Here is a 25325-nt window from a genome sequence, read left to right on the forward strand (position 1 = left end):
CCAAGTTAACAAACAGATCACCGACCATTTCGAATCCCACCGTACCTTCTCCGCTATGCAATCCGGTTTCCGAGCTGGTCATGGGTGCACCTCAGTCACGCTCAAGGTCCTAAACGATATTATAACCGCGATCGATAATAGACAGTACTGTGCAGCCGTCTTCATCGACCTGGCCAAGGCTTTCGACTCTGTCAACCACCGCATTCTTATTGGCAGACTAAATAGCCTTGGTTTCTCAAATTAATGCCTCGCCTGGTTCACCAACTACTTCTCAGATAGAGTTCAATGTGTCAAATCGGAGGGCCTGTTGTCTGGACCTATGGCAGTCTCTATGGGGGTGCCACAGGGTTCAATTCTTGGGCCGACTCTTTTCTCTGTGTATATCAATGACGTCGCTCTTGCTGCTGGTGACTCTCAGATCCACCTCTACGCAGACGACACCATTTTGTATACATCTGGCCCTTCATTGGACACTGTGATAACAAACCTCCAAACTAGCTTAATTGCCATACAATACTCCTTCAGTAGCCTCCAACTGCTCTTAAACACTAGTAAAACTAAATGCATGCTCTTCAATCGAACTCTGCTGGCACCCGCCCACCCGACTAGAATCACTACTCTCGACGGGTCTGACCTAGAGTATGTGGACAACTACAAATACCTAGGTGTCTGGTTAGACTGTAAACTCTCCTTCCAGACTCACATTAAGAATCTCCAATCCAAAGTTAAATCTAGACTCGGCTTCCTATTTCGCAACAAAGCCTCCTTCACTCATGCTGCCAAACATGCCCTCATAAAACTGACTATCCTACCGATCCTTGACTTCGGCGATATCATTTACAAAATAGCCTCCAACACTCTACTCAGCAGATTGGATGTAGTCTATCACAGTGCCATCCTTTTTGTCACCAAAGCCCCATATACTACCCACCACTGTGACCTGTACAGTCTTGTTGGCTGGTCCTCACTACATATTCGTCGCCAAACCCACTGGCTCCAGGCCATCTATAAATCACTGCTAGGCAAATCCCCGCCTTATCTTAGCTCATTGGTCACCATAGCAACACCCACCCGTAGTATGCGCTCCAGCAGGTATATCTCACTGGTCATCCCCAAAGCCAACACCTCCTTTGGCCGCCATTCCTTCCAGTTCTCTGCTGCCAATGACTGGAACGAATTGCAAAAATCTCTGAAGCTGGAGACTCTTATCTCCCTCACTAACTTTAACATCAGTTGTCAGAGCACCTTACCGATCACTGCACCTGTACACAGCCCATCTGAAATTAGCCCACCCAACTACCTCATCCCCATATTGTTATTTATTTTGCTCATTTGCAGAGAGAGAGAGAGAGACAGAGAGAGAGGGAGATATATATATATAGAGAGAGAGGGAGAGAGAGAGACACAGAGAGAGAGAGGGGTGAGGGGAGTGAGAGAGACAGAGAGTGGTGAGGGGGGAGAGAGGGGGGGGATGATGGGGAGTGGGAGAGAGAGAGCCAGAGAGAGAGACAGAGACAGGGCTCGACATTAACTCTTGTCCACTTGCCCGGGGCAAGTTTAAAAAAATTGACGGACAAGAAGAACCACTGGGTGTGCAGGGTGGTCAACCATCCTCCAGGAGAGTCCAGGAGAGCTACTGGGTGACCAGGCTTTTGCTCCAGCCCTGCTCTAACACAACACATTGTAAAAAATCAGCTGCTCAACGGGACCTTGAAAAGCTGACTCTGGTGTGTTTCAGCAGGGTTGGATCAAAAGCCTGCACACCCAGTAGCTTTCCAGATGGAGGGTTGACGGACACGTGTTTTATACAGTAGCCCATCAGTACAGTATTATTCTTTGTTCAGTGCCTTGCTCAAGGCCACAACGGCAGGATATATAATACATGTTAATTCCAGTGTCAATACCAGTGATAATAATGAATGTTAATTTGTGAAGTGGTTCCTTGTATCATACAACACAATTTTCAGTCACCTTTTTGGCCCATGGTGTGACTTTAGCTTAGTAAAAACAAAGTCCTACTTGGTAAAAAAAAAGTTAATGTGAAGCCCTGAGAGGAGTGAGGGGGGAGGGAGAGAGACAGAGCGAGAGAAAGAGACAAGAGAGGGGTGAGGGAGAGAGAGGGAGAGAGAGAGAGAGAGAGAGAGAGAGAGAGAGAGAGAGAGAGAGAGAGAGAGAGAGAGAGAGAGAGAGAGAGAGAGAGAGAGAGAGAGAGAGAGAGAGAGAGAGAGAGAGAGAGAGAGAGAGAGAGAGAGAGAGAGAGACTACGGAAAAAGAAATCAGCTCAATGTAATTGAAGAATCCATAGACTCTAACCACTTCTGGGAAAATTGGAAAACACTAAACAAACAACAACACGAAGAGCTATCTATCCAAAACAGAGATGTATGGGTAAACCACTCCTCCAATCTTTTTGGCCCTATAACAGAGAACAAACAGCAAAAAATATACATGATCAAATGCAAATCTTAGAATCAACTATTAAAGACTACCAGAACCCACTGGATTCTCCAATTACATTGAATGAACTACAGGACAAAATACAAACCCTCAATGAAATGATAAAATATACAGACCACAAATTTCAATTAGCTATACATAAACTCTTTAACATCATCCTTAGCTCTGGCATCTTCCCCAATATTTGGAACCAAGGACTGATCACCCCAATCCACAAAAGTGGAGACAAATTTGACCCCAATAACTACCGTGGGATATGCGTCAACAGCAACCTTGGGAAAATCCTCTGCATTATCATTAACAGCAGACTAGTTCATTTCCTCAGTGAAAACAATGTACTGAGCAAATGTCAAATTGGCTTTTTACCAAATTACCGTACGACAGACCACGTATTCACCCTGCACACCCTAATTGACAAACAAACAAAACAAAACAAAGGCAAAGTCTTCTCATGCTTTGTTGATTTCAAAAAAGCCTTTGACTCAATTTGGCATGAGGGTCTGCTATACAAATTGATGGAAAGTGGGGTTGGAGGAAAAACATACGACATTATAAAATCCATGTACACAAACAACAAGTGTGCGGTTAAAATTGGCATAAAACACACACATTTCTTTCCTCAGGGCCGTGGGTTGAGACAGGGATGCAGTTTAAGCCACACCCTCTTCAACATATATATCAACGAATTGGTGAGGGCACTAGAACAGTCTGCAGCACCCGGCCTCACCCTACTAGAATCTGAAGTCAAATGTCTACTGTTTGCTGATGATCTGGTTCTTCTGTCACCAACCAAGGAGGGCCTACAGCAACACCTATATCTTCTGCACAGATTCTGTCAGACCTGGGCCCTGACAGTATATCTCAGTAAGACAAAAATAATGGTGTTCCAAAAAAGGTCCAGTTTCCAGGACCACAAATACAAATTCCATCTAGACACCTTTGCCCTAGAGCACACAAAAAACTATACATACCTCTGCCTATACATCAAATTAAATCAAATCAAATTTGATTGGCCACATGTGCCGAATACAACAGGTGCAGACATTACAGTGAAATGCTTACTTACAGCCCTTAACCAACAGTGCATTTCTTTTTAACAAAAAAAGTAAAAATAAAACAACAACAAAAAAAGTGTTGAGAAAAAAAAGAGCAGAAGTAAAATAAAATAACAGTAGGGAGGCTATATATACAGGGGGGTACCGGTGCAGAGTCAATGTGCGGGGGCACCAGGTAGTTGTAGTTGAAGTAATATGTACATGTGGGTAGAGTTAAAGTGACTATGCATAAATAATTAACAGAGTAGCAGCAGCGTAAAAGGATGGGGTGCCACAGGTAACTTCCACAGAGCTGTGAACGATCTGAGAGACAAGGCAAGAAGGGCCTTCTATGCCATCAAAAGGAACATGAAATTTGACATACCAATTAGGATCTGGCTAAAAATACTTGAATCAGTTATAGAACCCATTGCCCTTTATGGTTGTGAGGTCTGGGGTCTGCTCACCAACCAAGAATTCACAAAATGGAACAAACACCAAATTGAGACTCTGCATGCAGAATTCTGCAAAAACATCCTCCGTGTACAACGTAAAACACCAAATAATGCATGCAGAGCAAAATTAGGCCAATACCCGCTAATTATCAAAATCCAGAAAAGAGCCGTTAAATTCTATAACCACTTAAAAGGAAGCGATTCCCAAACCTTCCATAACAAAGCCATCATCTACAGAGAGATGAACTTGGAGAAGAGTTCCCTAAGTAAGCTGGTCCTGGGGCTCTGTTCACAAACACAAACAGACCCCACAGAGCCCCAGGACAACAACAATAACAACAACAACCACAACACAATTAGACCCAACCAAATCATGAGAAAACTAAAAGAGAATTACTTGACACATTGGAAAGAACAAACAAAAAAACTGAGCAAACTAGAATGCTATTTGGCCCTAAACAGAGAGTACACAGTGGCAGAATACCTGACCACTGTGACTGACCCAAACTTAAGGAAAGCTTTGACTATGTACAGACTCAGTGAGCATAGCCTTGCTATTGAGAAAGGCCGCCGTAGGCAGACCTGGCTCTCAAGCGAAGACAGGCTATGTGCACACTGCCCACAAAATGAGGTGGAAACTGAGCTGCACTTCCTAACCTCCTGCCAAATGTATGACCATATTAGAGACACATAATTCCCTCAGATTACAGCGATCCACAAAGAATTCGAAAACAAACCCAATTTTGATAAACTCCCTTATCTACTGGGTGAAAAACCACAGTGTGCCATCACAGCTGCAAGATTTGTGACCTGTTGCCACAAGAAAAGGGCAACCAGTGAAGAACAAACACCACTGTAAATATATTTATGTTTATTTATTTTCCCATTTGTACTTTAACTATTTGCACATTGTTACAACACTGCATATAGACATAATATGACATTTGAAATGTCTTTATTCTTTTGGAACTTCTGAGTGTAATGTTTACTGTTAATTTGTATTGTTTATTTCACTTTTGTTTACTATCTACTTCACTTGCTTTGGCAATGTTAACACACGTTTCCCATGCCAATAAAGCCCTTAAATTGAAATTGAATTGAGAGAGAGAAAAGAGCATGAGGTCCACTTCTAGACAGAGGAGGCCAGAATGACTTCCCACCACAGGGACGTTATCAGCATTCACGGCTGCGCTGGAGCAAATTAGGCCGTGTGTTTAGCCATTCTCCTTCCTCCATGGAAGGACACTACAGTAAGACAGACCCACACTGGGGGAAAAAAAACGCAATGGCAACAGACCCAAACCACCAACCCCATAATTCCCTCTGGCTTTCAGCTGGCCTCGGAGTGATTGTATGTGTGCCTCTAAAACGTCTCTGAGAGAAATCCAATAATGTGTTTGTGCTTGTATGACAAGAGAGATGTTCATTTCCTCTGCAGGACAAACTTTACTTTGTGTGTGTGTGTGTGTGTGTGTGTGTGTGTGTGTGTGTGTGTGTGTGTGTGTGTGTGTGTGTGTGTGTGTGTGTTTGTACATGTGTGTGTGTAGTCAATTGCCATGTAATCATCCCCGCCAACAGATACTGATGATTACTATGTCCATTACATCAGAATGTTAATCACACAAAGAAGAAGCTTTCTCCTCAAGGAATAATAACAGAAAAGACTATTTAACAGCAGAGACGTCTCCTCCTGTCGGAATAGAACCTGGGTGATGTTATTTGATTCTACTGTATGTTTGGTTTGTTGGAATAGAAACCTGGGTGATGTTATTTGATTCTACTGTATGTTTGGTTTGTTGGAATAGAAACCGGGTGATGTTATTTGATTCTACTGTATGTTTGGTTTGTTGGAATAGAACCTGGGTGATGTTATTTGATTCTACTGTATGTTTGGTTTGTCGGAATAGAACCTGGGTGATGTTATTTGATTCTACTGTATGTTTGGTTTGTTGGAATAGAAACCGGGTGATGTTATTTGATTCTACTGTATGTTTGGTTTGTTGGAATAGAAACCGGGTGATGTTATTTGATTCTACTGTATGTTTGGTTTGTCGGAATAGAACCTGGGTGATGTTATTTGATTCTACTGTATGTTTGGTTTGTCGGAATAGAACCTGGGTGATGTTATTTGATTCTACTGTATGTTTGGTTTGTCGGAATAGAAACTGGGTGATGTTATTTGATTCTACTGTATGTTTGGTTTGTTGGAATAGAACCTGGGTGATGTTATTTGATTCTACTGTATGTTTGGTTTGTTGGAATAGAAACCGGGTGATGTCATTTGATTCTACTGTATGTTTGGTTTGTCGGAATAGAACCTGGGTGATGTTATTTGATTCTACTGTATGTTTGGTTTGTTGGAATAGAACCTGGGTGATGTTATTTGATTCTACTGTATGTTTGGTTTGTTGGAATAGAACCTGGGTGATGTTATTTGATTCTATTGTATGTTTGGTTTGTTGGAATAGAAATCGGGTGATGTTATTTGATTCTACTGTATGTTTGGTTTGTTGGAATAGAACCTGGGTGATGTTATTTGATTCTACTGTATGTTTGGTTTGTTGGAATAGAAACTGGGTGATGTTATTTGATTCTACTGTATGTTTGGTTTGTTGGAATAGAACCTGGGTGATGTCATTTGATTCTACTGTATGTTTGGTTTGTTGGAATAGAAACCGGGTGATGTTATTTGATTCTACTGTATGTTTGGTTTGTTGGAATAGAACCTGGGTGATGTTATTTGATTCTACTGTATGTTTGGTTTGTTGGAATAGAACCTGGGTGATGTCATTTGATTCTACTGTATGTTTGGTTTGTTGGAATAGAAACTGGGTGATGTTATTTGATTCTACTGTATGTTTGATTTGTTGGAATAGAACCTGGGTGATGTCATTTGATTCTACTGTATGTTTGGTTTGTTGGAATAGAACCTGGGTGATGCTATTTGATTCTACTGTATGTTTGGTTTGTTGGAATAGAAACCGGGTGATGTTATTTGATTCTACTGTATGTTTGGTTTGTTGGAATAGAACCTGGGTGATGTTATTTGATTCTACTGTATGTTTGGTTTGTTGGAATAGAAACCGGGTGATGTTATTTGATTCTACTGTATGTTTGGTTTGTTGGAATAGAACCTGGGTGATGTTATTTGATTCTACTGTATGTTTGATTTGTGAGCAGAAGTCTGTGTTTGGGCTGTACACCGTGGTGTAGTCTGACATCTGCCATGCAAACATAAACATTTGTAACTTTTGTTTCGTCTGGTACATCTGTAAAAACTTGTCACTCTTGTTTGGTCTGTTGATAGAGAACATATCACCCAGTCTATACAAATGAATATACTTTGGTGGGCTTGTTGTGTCTGTTAGTGTGTTGATGTGTCTGTTAGTGTGTTGATGTGTCTGTTAGTGTGTTGATGTGTCTGTTAGTGTGTTGATGTGTCTGTTAGTGTGTTGATGTGTTGATGTGTCTGTTAGTGTGTGTGTCTGTTAGTGTGTTGATGTGTATGTTAGTGTGTGTGTCTGTTAGTGTGTTGATGTGTCTGTTAGTGTGTTGATGTGTCTGTTAGTGTGTGTGTCTGTTAGTGTGTTGATGTGTCTGTTAGTGTGTTGATGTGTCTGTTAGTGTGTTGATGTGTCTGTTAGTGTGTTGTTGTGTCTGTTAGTGTGTTGATGTGTCTGTTAGTGTGTGTGTCTGTTAGTGTGTTGATGTGTCTGTTAGTGTGTTGATGTGTCTGTTAGTGTGTGTGTCTGTTAGTGTGTTGTTGTGTCTGAGCCCCCTCACCCTTTGATGCAAAGGTTTAAGCAGACCGGAGAGGAGGTTGGGGTGTCCAGTCTGATGCCCGTGGCCGCAGGTCCCGCCTCTGATTGGCAGATCCTCTGCGTTGACCAGTGAGTGATGGAGAAAGTCCAGCCCTCTGATTGGCTCAAGGTAGTAGGTGTCATTTGAGTTCAAGGCAATCAGGCCCCTGTTTCAGCAAGAAGGAGGGAATAAAGAGGCATGATTGGACGAACACTAGAAATTACAGAATTTAAAGAACTAAAACAGCAACAAAGATGTTATGCAGTTAAGCAACAATTATTTGTACATAAGATAATACATATGATAATATTACATGACATGTCTGCATGTGAAATGTCATCATTCATGCTGCTAATGTCACAGTACAACTGCCCTGGGGTAGTTCCAGTTTTGACCAGCAGGGGGTGATAAAGGACCCTGAGGCCCTAAGGGCAGTGGTCTTTGAGCTATAAACAACAGAGTGGTAATATATGGATGTTTTAGCCTGTGGTCTCATACAGGGGAGCCTGGAGGGAACTTGTCCAAGAGGATAGAGGACTGTAAAATGCCATTTAGAGGCAAAGAGAGTCACTCTCCTTCAAAGACAAAGGAGATGATTGTGGACTACAGGAAAAAAATAAGAGGACTGAGCACGCCCCCATTCTCATCGACGGGGCTGCAGTGGAACAGGTTGAGAGCTTCAAGTTCCTTGGTGTCCACATCATCAACAAACTATCATGGTCTAAACACACCAAGACAGTTGTGAAGAGGGCACGACAAAGCCTATTCCCCCTCAGGAGACTGAAAAGATTTGGCATGGGTCCTCAGATCCTCAAAAAGTTCTACAGCTGCACCATCGAGAGCATCCTGACTGGTTGCATCACCGCCTGGTATGGCAACTGCTCGGCCTCCGACCGCAAGGCACTACAGAGGGTAGTGCGTACGGCCCAGTACCTCACTGGGGCCAAGCTTCCTGCCACCCAGGACCTCTATACCAGGCAGTGTCAGAGGAAGGCCCTCAAAATTGTCAAAGACTCCAGCAACCCAAGTCATAGACTGTTCTCTCTGCTACCGCACGGCAAGCGGTACCAGAGCGCCAAGTCTAGGTCCAAAAGCCTTCTCAACAGCTTCTACCCCCAAGCCATAAGACTCCTGGACAACTAATCATGGCTACCCAGACTATTTGCACTGCCCCCCCACCCCCACCCCATCTTTTTACGCTGCTGCTACTCTGTTAATTATTTATGCATAGTCACTTTAACTCTACCCACGTGTACATATTACTTCAACTACCTCAACTAGCCAGTGCCCCCGCACATTGACTCTGTACCGGTACCCCACTGTATATAGCCTCCCTACTGTTATTTTATTTTACTTCTGCTCTTTCTTTCTCAACACTGTTTTATTTTACTTTTTTATAAAAAAATAAATGCATTGTTGGTTAAGGGCTGTAAGTAAGCCTTTCACAGTAATGTCTACACCTGTTGTATTCGGCGCATGTGGCAAATAACATTTGATTTGATTTGATCTGACAAGAGGCCGTGTGTGTGTGTGTGTGTGTGTGTGTGTGTGTGTGTGTGTGTGTGTGTGTGTGTGTGTGTGTGTGTGTGTGTGTGTGTGTGTGTGTGTGTGTGTGTGTGTGTGTGTGTGTGTGTGGACGTGTTTAACTATTATTGTGGGGACCAGAAGTCCCCACAAGAATAGTAAACGAACAGCGGTGTCTCTGATGTCAGTACTCTCATCTATAGAAAAAAGATCGAAGCCACCACTTTTTCCGCAGTCATTAAGCAATGAAGTGGCTATGATGACTGAGCGCATTCTGAATCTGACTATAGGCCCAAATACAGAGCGCGCTGCCAGGTTGTTTGTATATCATGGAATGTGTAATTTTAGGCAAAAAATCTTAACTCAAATATAATAATATTTAATACATCTAAAAAATGTCTCGAGGGCCGGATTGAAATGCCCGCGGGCAGTACTTTGCCCCCCCCCTGTTCTAGATAGCACCTTTTTTTCTAAGAGTGTAAGGTTAAAAATTGCTTCCCTGTAAAATCCATGTTATCAACAGAGCATGAAAGCATGAAACAAAGGGCTGTATTGAGTTGAGCACCTTTGTTTGGAGACAAGTTAAGACATCTGTGGTCCTCTGTAGCTCAGCTGGTAGAGCACGGCGCTTGTAACGCCAAGGTAGTGGGTTCAATCCCCGGGACCACCCATACACAAAAATGTATGCACGCATGACTGTAAGTCGCTTTGGATAAAAGCGTCTGCTAAATGGCATATTATTATTATTATTATTATCTGGTCGTATGTACATCTTATACAATCAACGTCACCAACATCACTTGAGTTCATGATGCAAAAAATGTCCACTATCTGATACTGACGAGGTTGCAAGGCATTCGTTAGGAAAAATTCTACATTTATTGAAAAATAATCTGGAAGCTAAAGAGGGACAGAACCAAAACGACTGCGGCGGCGGGCGAACCTCAATGGGCGAAAATGAACATCCAATGAACATCCGTTATGCTTTGCACCTCAGAGAGAAGTCATGCTTCCTGTGTGTTGAACAAAGGAGTGCTGTGGCTGGAGAAGGTACTGTGATCCAGATTGTGTAATGCACCTCGGCTATGGAGATCTTTGTCCCAGTTGATATCAGCACAGCAAAGAAGCACAATGCATGGGAATCAAATGGGAATCAAATGGGAATCAAATGGGAATCAAATGGCTCTCAGGAAAAGGTATGCATGTGCTGCACACGCATGTGAAGCATGCACACACATGCACACACACAGCAGGCCCTTTCAGTCATGGCACGTCGAACTGAACACAACATTCCCTGGCTTACTTTGGAACCGTGACTTTAAACACAAGTCAGATTCGTTGAAGTTACGTAAAAATGTATGCACACATGACTGGATAAAAGCATCTGCTAAATGGCATATTATTGTTATTATTAATAAGTTCAGGGTTTGGGGTGAGTCCAACTCACCCTCCCGTTACCACCTAATTCAATATTGAGTCAATACAGAAACACTTCTCTTTGTAGCGTGACGGCGGCCAGCCGAGAATATGAGCTGGGAGGTGGCATTGGAAGGGAATAGAACATATCCAACTGCTGCTAAAAGGGGAAAAGGGCAGGGATGGAACACAGACAATAGAATGGAATGGCAGACGTGATTCTGGAACTTTTGGGTGTTCCGTGAGTGGAACCTTTGTTGTTGATGATGAGTCTCACTAACTAATATGACTAAAGCAGGGGGTATGACCTCGCTAAAGCAGGGGGTATGACCTCGCTAAAGCAGGGGGTATGACCTCGACTAAAGCAGGGGGTATGACCTCGCTAAAGCAGGGGGTATGACCTCGCTAAAGCAGGGGGTATGACCTGGCTTATCAGCATTACCAGGTGCCCTTTAAACTACGCCCTCATGACGTTACGTGTCCAAGGAAAACAAGCCAGTGTAATAAAAGAGTATGATTACGTAATAGAGGTTAACCGTTTGCCAACCTTTCTCTAGCACGCCATTTGCTTACGACTGTTCTATGAAGTGTCTTTGGTAGGCCTTAAAATTTAATTATACACTGCACCTTCAGAGTTGTATCTTGTTTGAACTTTGACCCTTTAGTTTATCTCTTGCCTTTGTCGAAAGTTGTTATTTGATTAACTGAGTTTTTTTTCCACTATCTCCTGTGTAGGTTAGACATTTTCATTCTGTTGAGTTGAGGTCCTCGGTTTGTCTCTTCGGTTTCATCCTAACCTGTGACTGATACCGTCTCACTACATCCTCAGCCAGGAGAAGGACAAACAGGCACTACAAATTAGCTCCTCTTGCTGTCTGAGAGACATAAAGAGTATCACAGAGGAAAAAATCCTAAAGATAAAACAATTGTTATTGAAGGAAAAACTTGTCTGAAACACTCTTCTCAGTCTAGGATCTGCTGAGCTGGCTTCTGGAATTAATTTCTAATAAAGAGCGAGCGAGCTAGAAACTTGAGGTCTTCGGCTGGATCAAATTCATATGAATATATTTTTCAGGGTGTACGGGTGGCGACGGGGGCATCCTTTGCCACAGGAGAGCTCCAATTTCAAAGCATTTGATATGCAAGAAGCTTCGTATTAAAATTCTGTTCTGAGGCAGGGAAAATTTTAAGACTTTTAAACTGCCGTCTGTATCCCAAAATAAGATTTGAGGAATTGAATTAGCCAGGGAGTTTCATGAGAACTCACACTACTTGCCTGGGGGATTTTACATCCAGCAACACAGTTATGTAAAATACAATAAATATCTGACTGAATTCTGGGTGTTTGAGGTAGAACTTGACTCCCATTGTTATCCCATTCTATGGTTCATTTGGAGAAAGATGACAGAATTTACTCCAGCTGAAGTTGCCTCTAGACATTGATCTAAGGTCAGTTTTGCATTTCTTCCAACTAATGATTAAGGTTAGGATTTGTAAAGGGCAAGTTGATTCTTGATCAGTGCCTAAGGGAAATGTCTACCAAGGGACTGAAAATCCAAGAAAAGTTATAAATGATAATGGGCTTTTACATACCTCACTCCTGAACATGTGCTAAGGGCTACCCAGGAGTCGATGTGGCCTCTTACATGCCCGTGGTAGAAGCAGTGATCCTGTGATGAGAGAGAGAGAGAGAGAGAGAGAGAGAGAGAGAGAGAGAGAGAGAGAGAGAGAGATTTCAACTATTTCAGTCAAACGTACTATACCATAATGTTTATTTGCACACTAAATCCTATAGGCCTGCATCTTGTGATAAATTGATGCTGGCTATCGATGCAGTGAAACAAAGGTTCCTATAGATCCCATGTAGTCCCCATGTTTAATCAGAGACCAGCTGGTACACTGCAACACAACATGTCCTGGGTTTGGACAAAATGTACAATACTCGCTTGATCGTGGATGTATTTCAGTGACTCCATGCTAGAGCTCCACTGTTATTGCTCTAGGACGTTCTTTGCATAAAGTGCTAGGAGAAAAAAGATTAGCATATTTTTTACAATAATTTTTTAGGCCGACAACCCTTTTGGGTGAGGTATGTTAAACGTCCTTCCAAGGGACACGGCCACAGGCTGTCACGTCTCCTCCCGTTGCTCCCCTCCGGCGTTCTGATTCGCCGGTCTACTGAGCCACCGGTCTGAGCCCACAACCTGCATCTGCGTCCTGCCTCTTCGTATTCCTCAGTACTCACACACCAATCACGAAGATGGATGCAGCAGGTAATCCTCCTGGAGTTTCCCAGTGCCTGGACCAGCACCAGCAGCAGATTGCCCAGCTGAACGCCGCCATGCAGGAAGTGCTCCAAACGCTGCATGAACTGACCATCGCTCCGGGTTCCACCTCAGGGAGCGGCGAGTGCACCCAGTCCACCAACGTCTGAAGGACCCCTCGCCCCGCTGGAGCGCTACGACGGGAAAACTATGAATTGTAGAGGCTTCCTGCTACAGGTTTCACTGTATCTGGCGCGTCAGCGTGTGGCATCTCCATCGGACCAAGCCAGGATAGCGCTGGTGATGTCGCTACTGAAGGGAAAGGCGCTGGAGTGGGCCACATCAGTCTGGGAAGGAGGTTTTCTACTCCACCTTCCTCGCTCGGTTCAGGGCGGTGTTCGATCATCCCACGGGTGGGAAAGGACGGGGGGTGAGCGTCTCCTCCGGCTACAACAGGGAGAGGGGGCCGCCTTCGAGTACACCCTGAGCTTTCGCACGGTGGCGGCGTCTTTCCGGCTGGAATGAGCGTGCTCTGCGCACGGCCTTCAGGAGAGGCTTACGGGAGGACATCACGATGGAACTCGCATGTCGGGACGACGAGATGGACCTTGATACCCTCATTGCCACGTCCATCCGTCTTGACGACATGTTGAGAGGCCGACGGCGTTCCCAACACCTCCCGGAGCCTCGATGCTCACCCCATCTGAGCTATGGAAGCCGCCCTGCCTCCGGGTCCTCACCCATGGAGGTGGGCAGCACCCCCTACACCACCACGGACCACAGATCTCCTGGCGGCTCCCTATCTAGGCGATATGACTCCCGTCGCCGCTCCGTGAGTGTTCCGTCATCACCTGTCACCATAGGGAGCTGTTCTCTGAATGGGGGTTGCCCACTGTGCCACTGCCTTCTCCGCTACACGTCACCTCGCTGGTCAATAAACCACTTGGATCAGGCCCCATTACGCACGTCACTCTCCCCATCACCATCACCATTCCCACACTACCGGAGCACCACGAGGAGCTGTCATTCCACATCGTCACGTCACCCCTTCACCGGATCGTCTTGGGATTGCCCTGGCTCAGACCACACAACCCCACCATCAAGTGTTAGTGTCTTGTCGTGTACTCGCTCTTTGTTGTTCTCTTGCTCAGTGTTAAGTAAACCTTTACATTGTTGATTCCTGCGTCTGCATCCTGCCTCTTCGTATCCTCAGTAGTCGTCACAATTATGCACCGATTTAGGTCTGGAGAGAGCTATTCAGAGAAGGCCGAATGCCTACTGATGCATCAGTCTTTTCTATGAAATCCAAACAATTGGCATTGTATGGAGAGTTCCTGTTGCGTTTGAGTCACATTACCATAGCTACCTAAATATCTGTGCATTCATTTAAAAGCTTCAGGGTTTCGGTGAAATGGTGAATTATCTCTTTATCAATGTAGCTACTGTATGAGCTTCTGCTTCTCATTACAGAGGAGGGCTTTGTGACTGAATGGAACTCCATTGTGAATTGAGCTTTCCTGCACAGTAATGCAACATGTAATAACAAGATCAATACAGGAAAAGAGGATTTCATTTTTGCCTCGATATAGCCTGCATCGTCACTGCAGTTGCATTAAACATCTCTATTTTATGAGAAACTGAGGTCCCCTAGTGCGGCTCTGTTTTTCTGCCTCTAAGGAGCACAGAACACAAACTTCCCGTTGACATTTTAACCTGAGCTGGCTGTCCTGGAAATGATGTCACAATGGGCCAGCGACTTGATGTCACAATGGGCCACGAACGATGTCACAGAGCACGGTCCTCCGGTGTTGCTTTTGTGGGCCCCGCGGCCTCCGCCGCAACACAACCAACATCCAAGAGAACGGGGAATTATCACTCCAATTAATTTATTCGGAAACAGGCTGAAATTGTACATAAATGACAATTCTTGGCTATTTAAAAGGCTTTTGTCGGCCCCATCAGACCGTGAAATAAGCTAATCTATATGAACGTCAGAAGCGAATGGGTACGCTCATGCATGGAGGACATACAAATCAATTGTCGGTGAAAACGTTTCCTGGCTATCTAAGAACCTGGTGTTTGTCTCGTTCTCTATGCTAGATGCACCACGTCACGTCAACGGAGGGGAAAAAATCCGAGCGTATACACAACACATTACACACGACGCCTCTGCCATGTTTCAGGCGTGTAACAAAAATGGCATGCCACCTGGGAAGGTGTCTACTGTAAATAAAGATCTTAGAGCCGCAGGAGCTCACCAACATGCACTTACAGCATACAGAGACGCTCGTTTTATATGAAGGTTTTCAGGTTGCTGTGTGGGCATGGGGGCAAAAAACGGAACAGAAAAAAATATGTTGTTGTTGTTGTTGTTGTTGTTTTTACCATGAATTGCTTTTATAACGAGAGAAAAAAAAAGCATCACGGAAATTGGGTGGCGATTTTTACTGCTCTGTGAGGAGGATGTGGAGGGGGTCTGGGTGTATAATTTTACTGCTCTGTGAGGAGGATGTGGAGGGGGTTTGGGTGTATAATTTTACTGCTCTGTGAGGAGGATGTGGAGGGGGTCTGGGTGTATAATTTTACTGCTCTGTGAGGAGGATGTGGGGGGTCTGGGTGTATAATTTTACTGCTCTGTGAGGAGGATGTGGAGGGGGTCTGGGTGTGTAATTTTACTGCTCTGTGAGGAGGATGTGGAGGGGGTCTGGGTGTGTAATTTTACTGCTCTGTGAGGAGGATGTGGAGGGGGTCTGGGTGTGTAATTTTACTGCTCTGTGAGGAGGATGTGGAGGGGGTCTGGGTGTATAATTTTACTGCTCTGTGAGGAGGATGTGGAGGGGGTCTGGGTGTATAATTTTACTGCTCTGTGAGGAGGATGTGGAGGGGGTCTGGGTGTATAATTTTACTGCTCTGTGAGGAGGATGTGGAGGGGGTCTGGGTGTATAATTTTACTGCTCTGTGAGGAGGATGTGGAGGGGGTCTGGGTGTATAATTTACTGCTCTGTGAGGAGGATGTGGAGGGGGTCTGGGTGTGTAATTTTACTGCTCTGTGAGGAGGATGTGGAGGGGGGTCTGGGTGTGTAATTTTACTGCTCTGTGAGGAGGATGTGGAGGGGTCTGGGTGTATAATTTTACTGCTCTGTGAGGAGGATGTGGAGGGGGTCTGGGTGTATAATTTTACTGCTCTGTGAGGAGGATGTGGAGGGGGTCTGGGTGTATAATTTTACTGCTCTGTGAGGAGGATGTGGAGGGGTCTGGGTGTATAATTTTACTGCTCTGTGAGGAGGATGTGGAGGGGGTCTGGGTGTATAATTTTACTGCTCTGTGAGGAGGATGTGGAGGGGGTCTGGGTGTATAATTTTACTGCTCTGTGAGGAGGATGTGGAGGGGGTCTGGGTGTGTAGTTTTACTGCTCTGTGAGGAGGATGTGGAGGGGGTCTGGGTGTATAATTTTACTGCTCTGTGAGGAGGATGTGGAGGGGGTCTGGGTGTATAATTCTACTGCTCTGTGAGGAGGATGTGGAGGGGGTCTGGGTGTATAATTTTACTGCTCTGTGAGGAGGATGTGGAGGGGGGTCTGGGTGTATACCCAGAACAGCAAGACTCATAGATTCACTCTTGTTGTGTGTGTGTGTGTGTGTGTGTGTGTGTGTGTGTGTGTGTGTGTGTGTGTGTGTGTGCGTGTGTGCGTGTGTGTGTGTGTGCGCGTATTTTAAAAACTTTTCTTTCCATCGCCATCACAGTGTCACGGCACTTTTCTTCTTCATTTACATCAAATCGCCATTTAGAGAACGTTGTCATGACTTCTGTCAGAACTCTGCAACGCCGACACTAACAAAGCAAATAAAACACCCCGGTACCCTTTCCTACACATCTCATTTGCATTCGACTCCAAATCGACTCTAAATGGCTGTCAAATTATCTTATTACCAACACAGGCACTTGTGCCTCACTTTAAATATTGGCCAACTGTCTGGAAATAACGTTGCGTCAGCGGGAAGCTGAACGCACACCAACAATTTCACCTAACTCCGTTGACTGTGGTTAAAAATACTTTTATCCAGTTTCACCTCTTTTATCCAGTGTCATCTCTTTTATCCAGTGTCATCTCTGTAGTCATATCATGAAGTCATATAGTAGAACTAAGCCTCTGATTCTAATGACTAGGAAAGCTAGGAACAGGTAAATCTCCTCCACAGGCTTCTAATCTGTCACAGTTGTAAAGGGTTAACAGGAAGGTATTTTATCACTATCTGTGAATTATCTCCAGTTCAGATTGATTTAACCCCGGCTGACACTGACTGGATTGGAATGCGTTATCTTGGTTTCTGCGCTCCAAGGGGGTTGGGGTTTACCGTTTGGTTTGGAGTGGTCTGGAGGTTAGGTTTAGGGTTAACCCACAACAGTTAACCCACACCACCACCACAGTCAATTATATCTGGGTCACTGGGGAAATTGACCCAGGTCACGTGACAGGGTAGATAGATGCTTCAGTTCCTCTTCCTGTTGAATGTTCTAGAATCTAGAGACAGATGTTTCCTTTTAAAGAGCCGGATGCTTATTCATAAAGCATACAGCCGTTCATGGCCCACATTCACCTCGACACATCCGCTGTCATTGGGTTGTCTACCGTTTGTTTGTTTGCTGCTTTGGTTGTTACTAGGCAGCAATAACCCTACAGGACTATGAGTCATTCTGGAGTTCTGAGAATGAGAGACGTAGATTTCATCGGCTATTCATGCTTTGTTAATTTATTCCTCTTTCAGTCTTTCACTGAATACTTCATTGAATGACTTGAGGGCAGATACATTCCCATGGATGGCACTGATTTGAGTTGGTCCACATGCTTGGCCATGTGAGAGAGCTGTGAGACCATCAAATCAATGTTGTCTTTATTGTCCCATGTACTGTGTGTTTGTGCCACCTCACAACAGTGTGTATATGTGTGTGTGTGTGTCTTTGAATGTGCATCAATGCTTGCTTGTTTCTGTGTGAGTGTGCTTCTGTCTGTTCATGTGCCTCAGAGTGTGTGTGCGTATGTGTGTGTGTGTGTGTGTGTGTGTGTGTGTGTGGTGTGTGTGTGGTGTGTGTGTGGTGTGTGTGTGGTGTGTATGTGGTGTGTGTGTGTGTGGTGTGTATGTGGTGTGTGTGTGGTGTGTGTATGTGGTGTGTGGTGTGGTGTGTGTGTGTGTGTGTGTGTGTGTGTGTGTGGTGTGTGTGTGGTGCGGTGTGTGTGTGGTGTGCGCGTGGTGTGTGTGTGTGTGGTGTGGTGTGTGTGTGGTGCGGTGTGCGTGCGTATGTGTGTGTGTGTGTGTGTGGTGTGTGTGTGGTGTATATGTGGTGTGTGTGTGGTGTGTGGTGTGGTGTGGTGTGTGTGTGTATGTGGTGTGTGTGTGTGTGGTGTGGTGTGTGTGTGTGTGTGTGGTGGTGTGTGTGTGTGGTGCGGTGTGTGGTGTGTGTGTGTGTGTGTGTGTGGTGTGCGCGTGGTGTGTGTGTGTGTGGTGTGTGTGTGTGTGGTGCGTGCGTGCGTGCGTGCATGTTTGATTCCTCTCCACTCCAGCTGAAGCAGGCAGATCCATGTTGGTGAGTTTGTAAGAGAGCAGCTTGCAGTCTCCTTTCATATCCCGTGGGCCAGACTCTGACTTGCTGACGACCGTGTGGACGAGACGAGCCGCCGCCCTCGAACCCGCGAGCCTCAGCAGCTTGTCAAACAAACTCCCCAACAGCACTAATAAAATGGCTCCCATCATTTATGCATCGTTCCAAGGCGGTGGGTGAATGCGGTCGCACCGCTTTCCTGTGTCACGGTAATAAAAATGATTAAGGATTTATTCCCTTATTAGTCATACAGTTGTTAATAGTTATCCATGTTGTAATGTAGTCAGCTCTACAACATTGGCTGACTAGGCTACATGAATCTGTTACAGGTTCGGCCTGGTTTCTTCCGTTCGTCAAATGTAAAAATGTGTTTTTACTGTATTATCAGGTTGGGCAGGTTGAACTTGAACGAGAATGTCAATTTACAATTATCCTGACTCTGTACCGAAAATGTTGACACCTCTCCGCAAAACTGAGAGCAATTGTATTTGTACCCAGGAAAATTGCATGATGATAGCAGTCATGCTGAAAAAGGTTTTATAACTTTGGGAAAGATGAAGGGACGATAAGGCCTGCTGATGATGATGACGATGATGACGATGATGACGATGATGATGACGATGATGATGATGACGATGATGATGATGATGATGACGATGATGATGATGACGACGATGATGATGACGACGATGACGATGATGATGATGATGATGATGATGACGATGACGACGACGATGATGATGACGACGATGATGATGATGATGATAATGATAATGATGGTGACGATGACGACGATGACGATGGTGATGACGATGACGACGATGATGAAGGTGATGATGATGATGATGATGACGACGATGATGATGATGACGACGGCGATGACGATGACGATGATGATGATGATGATAAATGACTGAACATCTCCGGTAGAATAACTCACATATAAAGATAAAATTAGAAACTCTGCAGAACACATAATAGGTTTAAAGCCTTCATACAAACCTGAAATGTGTTCAACTGAAATCCTAGCCTCAGAAATGTCCATACGGAGAAATGGACCAATAAAGAGTTTATATTCACAGTAAACGGTAGAGAGGGACGATTCAGGCGTAGAGCCGTAGCCGTAAGAGGTTCAAACCTTGACACTGAATTTGAAGTGTATGGCACTATCTGTACCAATCTATTTACAACTTTTCTGGGAAAGATGCTCATTCTAAATCAATCAAAGCATAGTTTGACAGACTCCTCCTGTGTGCGTATGTGTGACTGTGTGTGACTGTGTGTGTGTGTGTATGTGTGTACATGCCCTGTGGTAGTGTGTGTGTGTGTGTGACTATGTGTGTGTGTGTATGTGTGTACATGCCCTGTGGTAGTGTGTGTGTGTGTGTGACTGTGTGTGTGTGTGTATGCGTGTACATGCCCTGTGGTAGTGTGTGTGTGTGTGTGTGACTATGTGTGTGTGTGTATGTGTGTACATGCCCTGTGGTAGTGTGTGTGTGTGTGTGACTATGTGTGTGTGTGTATGCGTGTACATGCCCTGTGGTAGTGTGTGTGTGTGTGTGACTATGTGTGTGTGTGTATGTGTGTACATGCCCTGTGGTAGTGTGTGTGTGTGTGTATGCGTGTACATGCCCTGTGGTAGTGTGTGTGTGTGTGTGACTGTGTGTGTGTGTGTATGCGTGTACATGCCCTGTGGTAGTGTGTGTGTGTGTGTGACTGTGTGTGTGTGTGTATGCGTGTACATGCCCTGTGGTAGTGTGTGTGTGTGTGTGACTGTGTGTGTGTGTGTATGTGTGTACATGCCCTGTGGTAGTGTGTGTGTGTGTGTGTGACTATGTGTGTGTGTGTATGCGTGTACATGCCCTGTGGTGTGTGTGTGTGTGTGACTATGTGTGTGTGTGTATGCGTGTACATGCCCTGTGGTAGTGTGTGTGTGTGTGTGACTGTGTGTGTGTGTGTATGTGTGTACATGCCCCTGTGGTAGTGTGTGTGTGTGTGTGACTGTGTGTGTGTGTGTATGTGTGTACATGCCCTGTGGTAGTGTGTGTGTGTGTGTGACTATGTGTGTGTGTGTATGTGTGTACATGCCCTGTGGTAGTGTGTGTGTGTGTGTATGCGTGTACATGCCCTGTGGTAGTGTGTGTGTGTGTGTGACTATGTGTGTGTGTGTATGCGTGTACATGCCCTGTAGTAGTGTGTGTGTGTGTGTGACTATGTGTGTGTGTGTATGCGTGTACATGCCCTGTGGTAGTGTGTGTGTGTGTGTGACTATGTGTGTGTGTATGTGTGTACATGCCCTGTGGTAGTGTGTGTGTGTGTGTGACTATGTGTGTGTGTGTATGTGTGTACATGCCCTGTGGTAGTGTGTGTGTGTGTGTGACTGTGTGTGTGTGTGTATGCGTGCTTACATGCCCTGTGGTAGTGTGTGTGTGTGTGTGACTATGTGTGTGTGTGTATGTGTGTACATGCCCTGTGGTAGTGTGTGTGTGTGTGTGTGACTGTGTGTGTGTGTGTGTACATGCCCTGTGGTAGTGTGTGTGTGTGTGTGACTGTGTGTGTGTGTGTATGCGTGTACATGCCCTGTGGTAGTGTGTGTGTGTGTGTGACTATGTGTGTGTGTGTATGTGTGTACATGCCCTGTGGTAGTGTGTGTGTGTGTGTGTGACTATGTGTGTGTGTGTATGTGTGTACATGCCCTGTGGTAGTGTGTGTGTGTGTGTGACTATGTGTGTGTGTGTATGTGTGTACATGCCCTGTGGTAGTGTGTGTGTGTGTGTGACTATGTGTGTGTGTGTATGTGTACATGCCCTGTGGTAGTGTGTGTGTGTGTGTGACTATGTGTGTGTGTGTATGTGTGTACATGCCCTGTGGTAGTGTGTGTGTGTGTGTGTATGTGTGTACATGCCCTGTGGTAGTGTGTGTGTGTGTGTGTATGTGTGTACATGCCCTGTGGTAGTGTGTGTGTGTGTGTGTATGCGTGTACATGCCCTGTGGTAGTGTGTGTGTGTGTGTGACTATGTGTGTGTGTGTATGCGTGTACATGCCCTGTGGTAGTGTGTGTGTGTGTGTGACTATGTGTGTGTGTGTATGTGTGTACATGCCCTGTGGTAGTGTGTGTGTGTGTGTGACTATGTGTGTGTGTGTATGCGTGTACATGCCCTGTGGTAGTGTGTGTGTGTGTGTGACTATGTGTGTGTGTGTATGCGTGTACATGCCCTGTGGTAGTGTGTGTGTGTGTGTGACTATGTGTGTGTGTGTATGTGTGTACATGCCCTGTGGTATGTGTGTGTGTGTGTGTGACTATGTGTGTGTGTGTATGCGTGTACATGCCCTGTGGTAGTGTGTGTGTGTGTGTGACTATGTGTGTGTGTGTATGTGTGTACATGCCCTGTGGTAGTGTGTGTGTGTGTGTGACTGTGTGTGTGTGTGTATGTGTGTACATGCCCTGTGGTAGTGTGTGTGTGTGTGTGACTATGTGTGTGTGTGTATGTGTGTACATGCCCTGTGGTAGTGTGTGTGTGTGTGTGACTATGTGTGTGTGTGTATGTGTGTACATGCCCTGTGGTAGTGTGTGTGTGTGTGTGACTGTGTGTGTGTGTGTATGTGTGTACATGCCCTGTGGTAGTGTGTGTGTGTGTGTGACTATGTGTGTGTGTGTATGTGTGTACATGCCCTGTGGTAGTGTGTGTGTGTGTGTGTGACTATGTGTGTGTGTGTATGCGTGTACATGCCCTGTGGTAGTGTGTGTGTGTGTGTGTGACTATGTGTGTGTGTGTATGCGTGTACATGCCCTGTGGTAGTGTGTGTGTGTGTGTGACTATGTGTGTGTGTGTATGTGTGTGTACATGCCCTGTGGTAGTGTGTGTGTGTGTGTGACTATGTGTGTGTGTGTATGCGTGTACATGCCCTGTGGTAGTGTGTGTGTGTGTGTGACTATGTGTGTGTGTGTATGTGTGTACATGCCCTGTGGTAGTGTGTGTGTGTGTGTGACTGTGTGTGTGTGTGTATGTGTGTACATGCCCTGTGGTAGTGTGTGTGTGTGTGTGTGACTATGTGTGTGTGTGTATGTGTGTACATGCCCTGTGGTAGTGTGTGTGTGTGTGTGACTGTGTGTGTGTGTGTATGCGTGTACATGCCCTGTGGTGTGTGTGTGTGTGTGTGACTATGTGTGTGTGTGTATGTGTGTACATGCCCTGTGGTAGTGTGTGTGTGTGTGTGTGACTGTGTGTGTGTGTGTATGTGTGTACATGCCCTGTGGTAGTGTGTGTGTGTGTGTGTGACTATGTGTGTGTGTGTATGTGTGTACATGCCCTGTGGTAGTGTGTGTGTGTGTGTGACTATGTGTGTGTGTGTATGTGTGTACATGCCCTGTGGTAGTGTGTGTGTGTGTGTGACTATGTGTGTGTGTATGTGTGTACATGCCCTGTGGTAGTGTGTGTGTGTGTGTGTGACTGTGTGTGTGTGTGTATGTGTGTACATGCCCTGTGGTAGTGTGTGTGTGTGTGTGTGTGTGTGTGTGTATGTGTGTACATGCCCTGTGGTAGTGTGTGTGTGTGTGTGTATGTGTGTACATGCCCTGTGGTAGTGTGTGTGTGTGTGTGTATGTGTGTACATGCCCTGTGGTAGGTGTGTGTGTGTGTGTATGTGTGTACATGCCCTGTGGTAGTTGTGTGTGTGTGTATGTGTGTACATGCCCTGTGGTAGTGTGTGTGTGTGTGTGTATGTGTGTACATGCCCTGTGGTAGTGTGTGTGTGTGTGTGTATGTGTGTACATGCCCTGTGGTAGTGTGTGTGTGTGTGTATGTGTGTACATGCCCTGTGGTAGTGTGTGTGTGTGTGTGGTAGTAACATCATGTGCTGGTGTTTTCTGCTGTCCCTGAAACACCATGTGATGGAGGTCTGAGAATCCAGCAGGCTGAGTAGTGATAGGCATGAGGGTCGTGGGGAGAACCGGGAGAGGGAGAGAGAGGGTGAGTAGTGGGGGAGGGATAGAGACTTACAGTGTAATTGGTGGCCACAGTTACAGGCTGCCCATCCTCACTGTACTGGGTTTCTGTGAAGTCTGGGCCCAGGAGCTCCCTGAGAGAGAGAGAGAGAGAGAGAGAGAGAGAGAGAGAGAGAGAGAGAGAGAGATAGAGAGAGAGAGAGAGAGAGAGAGAGAGAGAGACAGAGAGAGAGACAGAGAGAGAGAGAGAGAGAGAGAGAGAGAGAGAGAGAGAGAGAGAGAGAGAGAGAGAGAGAGAGAGAGAGAGAGAGAGAGAGAGAGAGAGAGAGAGAGAGAGAGAGAGAGAGAGAGAGAGAGAGAGAGAGAGAGAGAGAGAGAGAGAGAGAGAGAGAGAGAGAGAGAGAGAGAGAGAGAGAGAGAGAGAGAGAGAGAGAGAGAGAGAGAGAGAGAGAGAGAGAGAGAGAGACAGAGAGAGAGAGATACAGAGAGAGAGAGAGAGAGAGAGAGAGAGAGTTAGTGACAGCGGTGTAGCATCACATAAACAGTCCTATTCAACCTCCACTCCATATGTGGAACATTTCAGCTATAGACATTCAGAGAACATGGCCATGAGATTAGATGACAATGACGATAGAATCTGTTCACTCCTCCCCAGAGCTCTATTTAAGTCCTCCCAATCCTACACGAGGCAGAAAAAGTTTAGCTCTGATTAAAGGTTTCCCAAGGTCTTCATGTGTTTGCTTTCAAAGTTCCAAATGCCACCCAGCTCCAATGATCATCACAACCTCCTTTTCTTGCCTAGGCCTCCTTTTGAAGAAAGGCCATTCTATCGTCTATCTGCTATCACCAAAGTTTGATTCAGGAAGAAAAGAAATTATCAGCATAATCTTCAAGAGGAAGAGAGAAAAAGAGAGCGAGAGAGAGAGAGAGAGAGAGAGAGGGGGAGAGAGCGAGAGAGAGACAGAGAGTGAGAGATAGAGAGAGAGTGAGGGGGAGAGAGCGAGAGAGAGAGATAGATACAGCGAGGCTGATCTTAATCATTCCATCAGAATCTTATCCCCTGATATCCAGCTGTCAATCTTGCTTCTGAAAAGTCTGGAAGAAAACTTTTCACAACTGTAGGTATATATATTGTTTTTAACAGACAAAGAAAAGAAGAGAGTTTATCATTCCATCATTCCATTGCTTCGAAAGAAAGGTCAACCCACAACAAAGGTGCATGGATCTGTTTGGGTCCACTGGAGAGATCGGTGACATTTGCCATGTTTCGCCACAAAATATCAAGGTGTCAAATGCCAGGATGTCCCAGCACAAATGCCTTGTGTATTGATAGTGCTGTAGACTTCCAGAGTCCCAGATCTGTTTAGACACGTCTTGCCAACTGAATATCATTTGGCATGACAATGACCTAGAGGTTGTCAAGACAGCGCAACAGATCTGGGACTCAGGCTAAGAGTCCTTGTTTTTTGGCAGTGTATGGGCCAAGTAACAGTGAAACAATGCCACCTCCTCGCTCCTCGCACAAGGACGTGCAGGCCGATACACGCGTCATGAAAAAGATGATCGCAATCTCCATCTTATCCTGGGGGTCCTGTTGTTTTATTCATCAAGTGAGACTTTGGTTCCTAATTAAACATAATCTAGCTTTCTTTCCTTTTTTACTCCCCCTTTTCTCTCCCCCTTTACAATGGCATAATTTGATCCTCAATAAAGAAAGAAGAGATGGTTTTACAGTCCGTAGTCCGCAGTCCATAGTCCGTTGTCTGTAGTCCGTAGTTCGCTCAAGTTAATTCTCCAGATGCGGCAGGCTACTGATAACGCGTTGATATCC

General features: G+C 45.3%; 1 protein-coding gene across 1 annotated transcript in view; it reads right to left on the minus strand.

The window, feature by feature from the left end:
- The window catches only part of LOC121571037 (disintegrin and metalloproteinase domain-containing protein 33), a gene marked incomplete at its 5' end in the record, with an annotated part of 85913 nt that overhangs the window by 26216 nt on the left and 34372 nt on the right, over window positions 1-25325 (minus strand). The window contains 3 exons of the mRNA XM_045210723.1: window positions 7730-7913; window positions 12281-12357; window positions 23550-23628. Coding sequence (XP_045066658.1) covers window positions 7730-7913; window positions 12281-12357; window positions 23550-23628 — 340 coding nt within the window. The remainder of the gene's footprint in view (window positions 1-7729; window positions 7914-12280; window positions 12358-23549; window positions 23629-25325) is intronic.

Source organism: Coregonus clupeaformis, chromosome 35, assembly GCF_020615455.1.
Source record: "Coregonus clupeaformis isolate EN_2021a chromosome 35, ASM2061545v1, whole genome shotgun sequence".
NCBI classification, from domain to species: domain Eukaryota; kingdom Metazoa; phylum Chordata; class Actinopteri; order Salmoniformes; family Salmonidae; genus Coregonus; species Coregonus clupeaformis.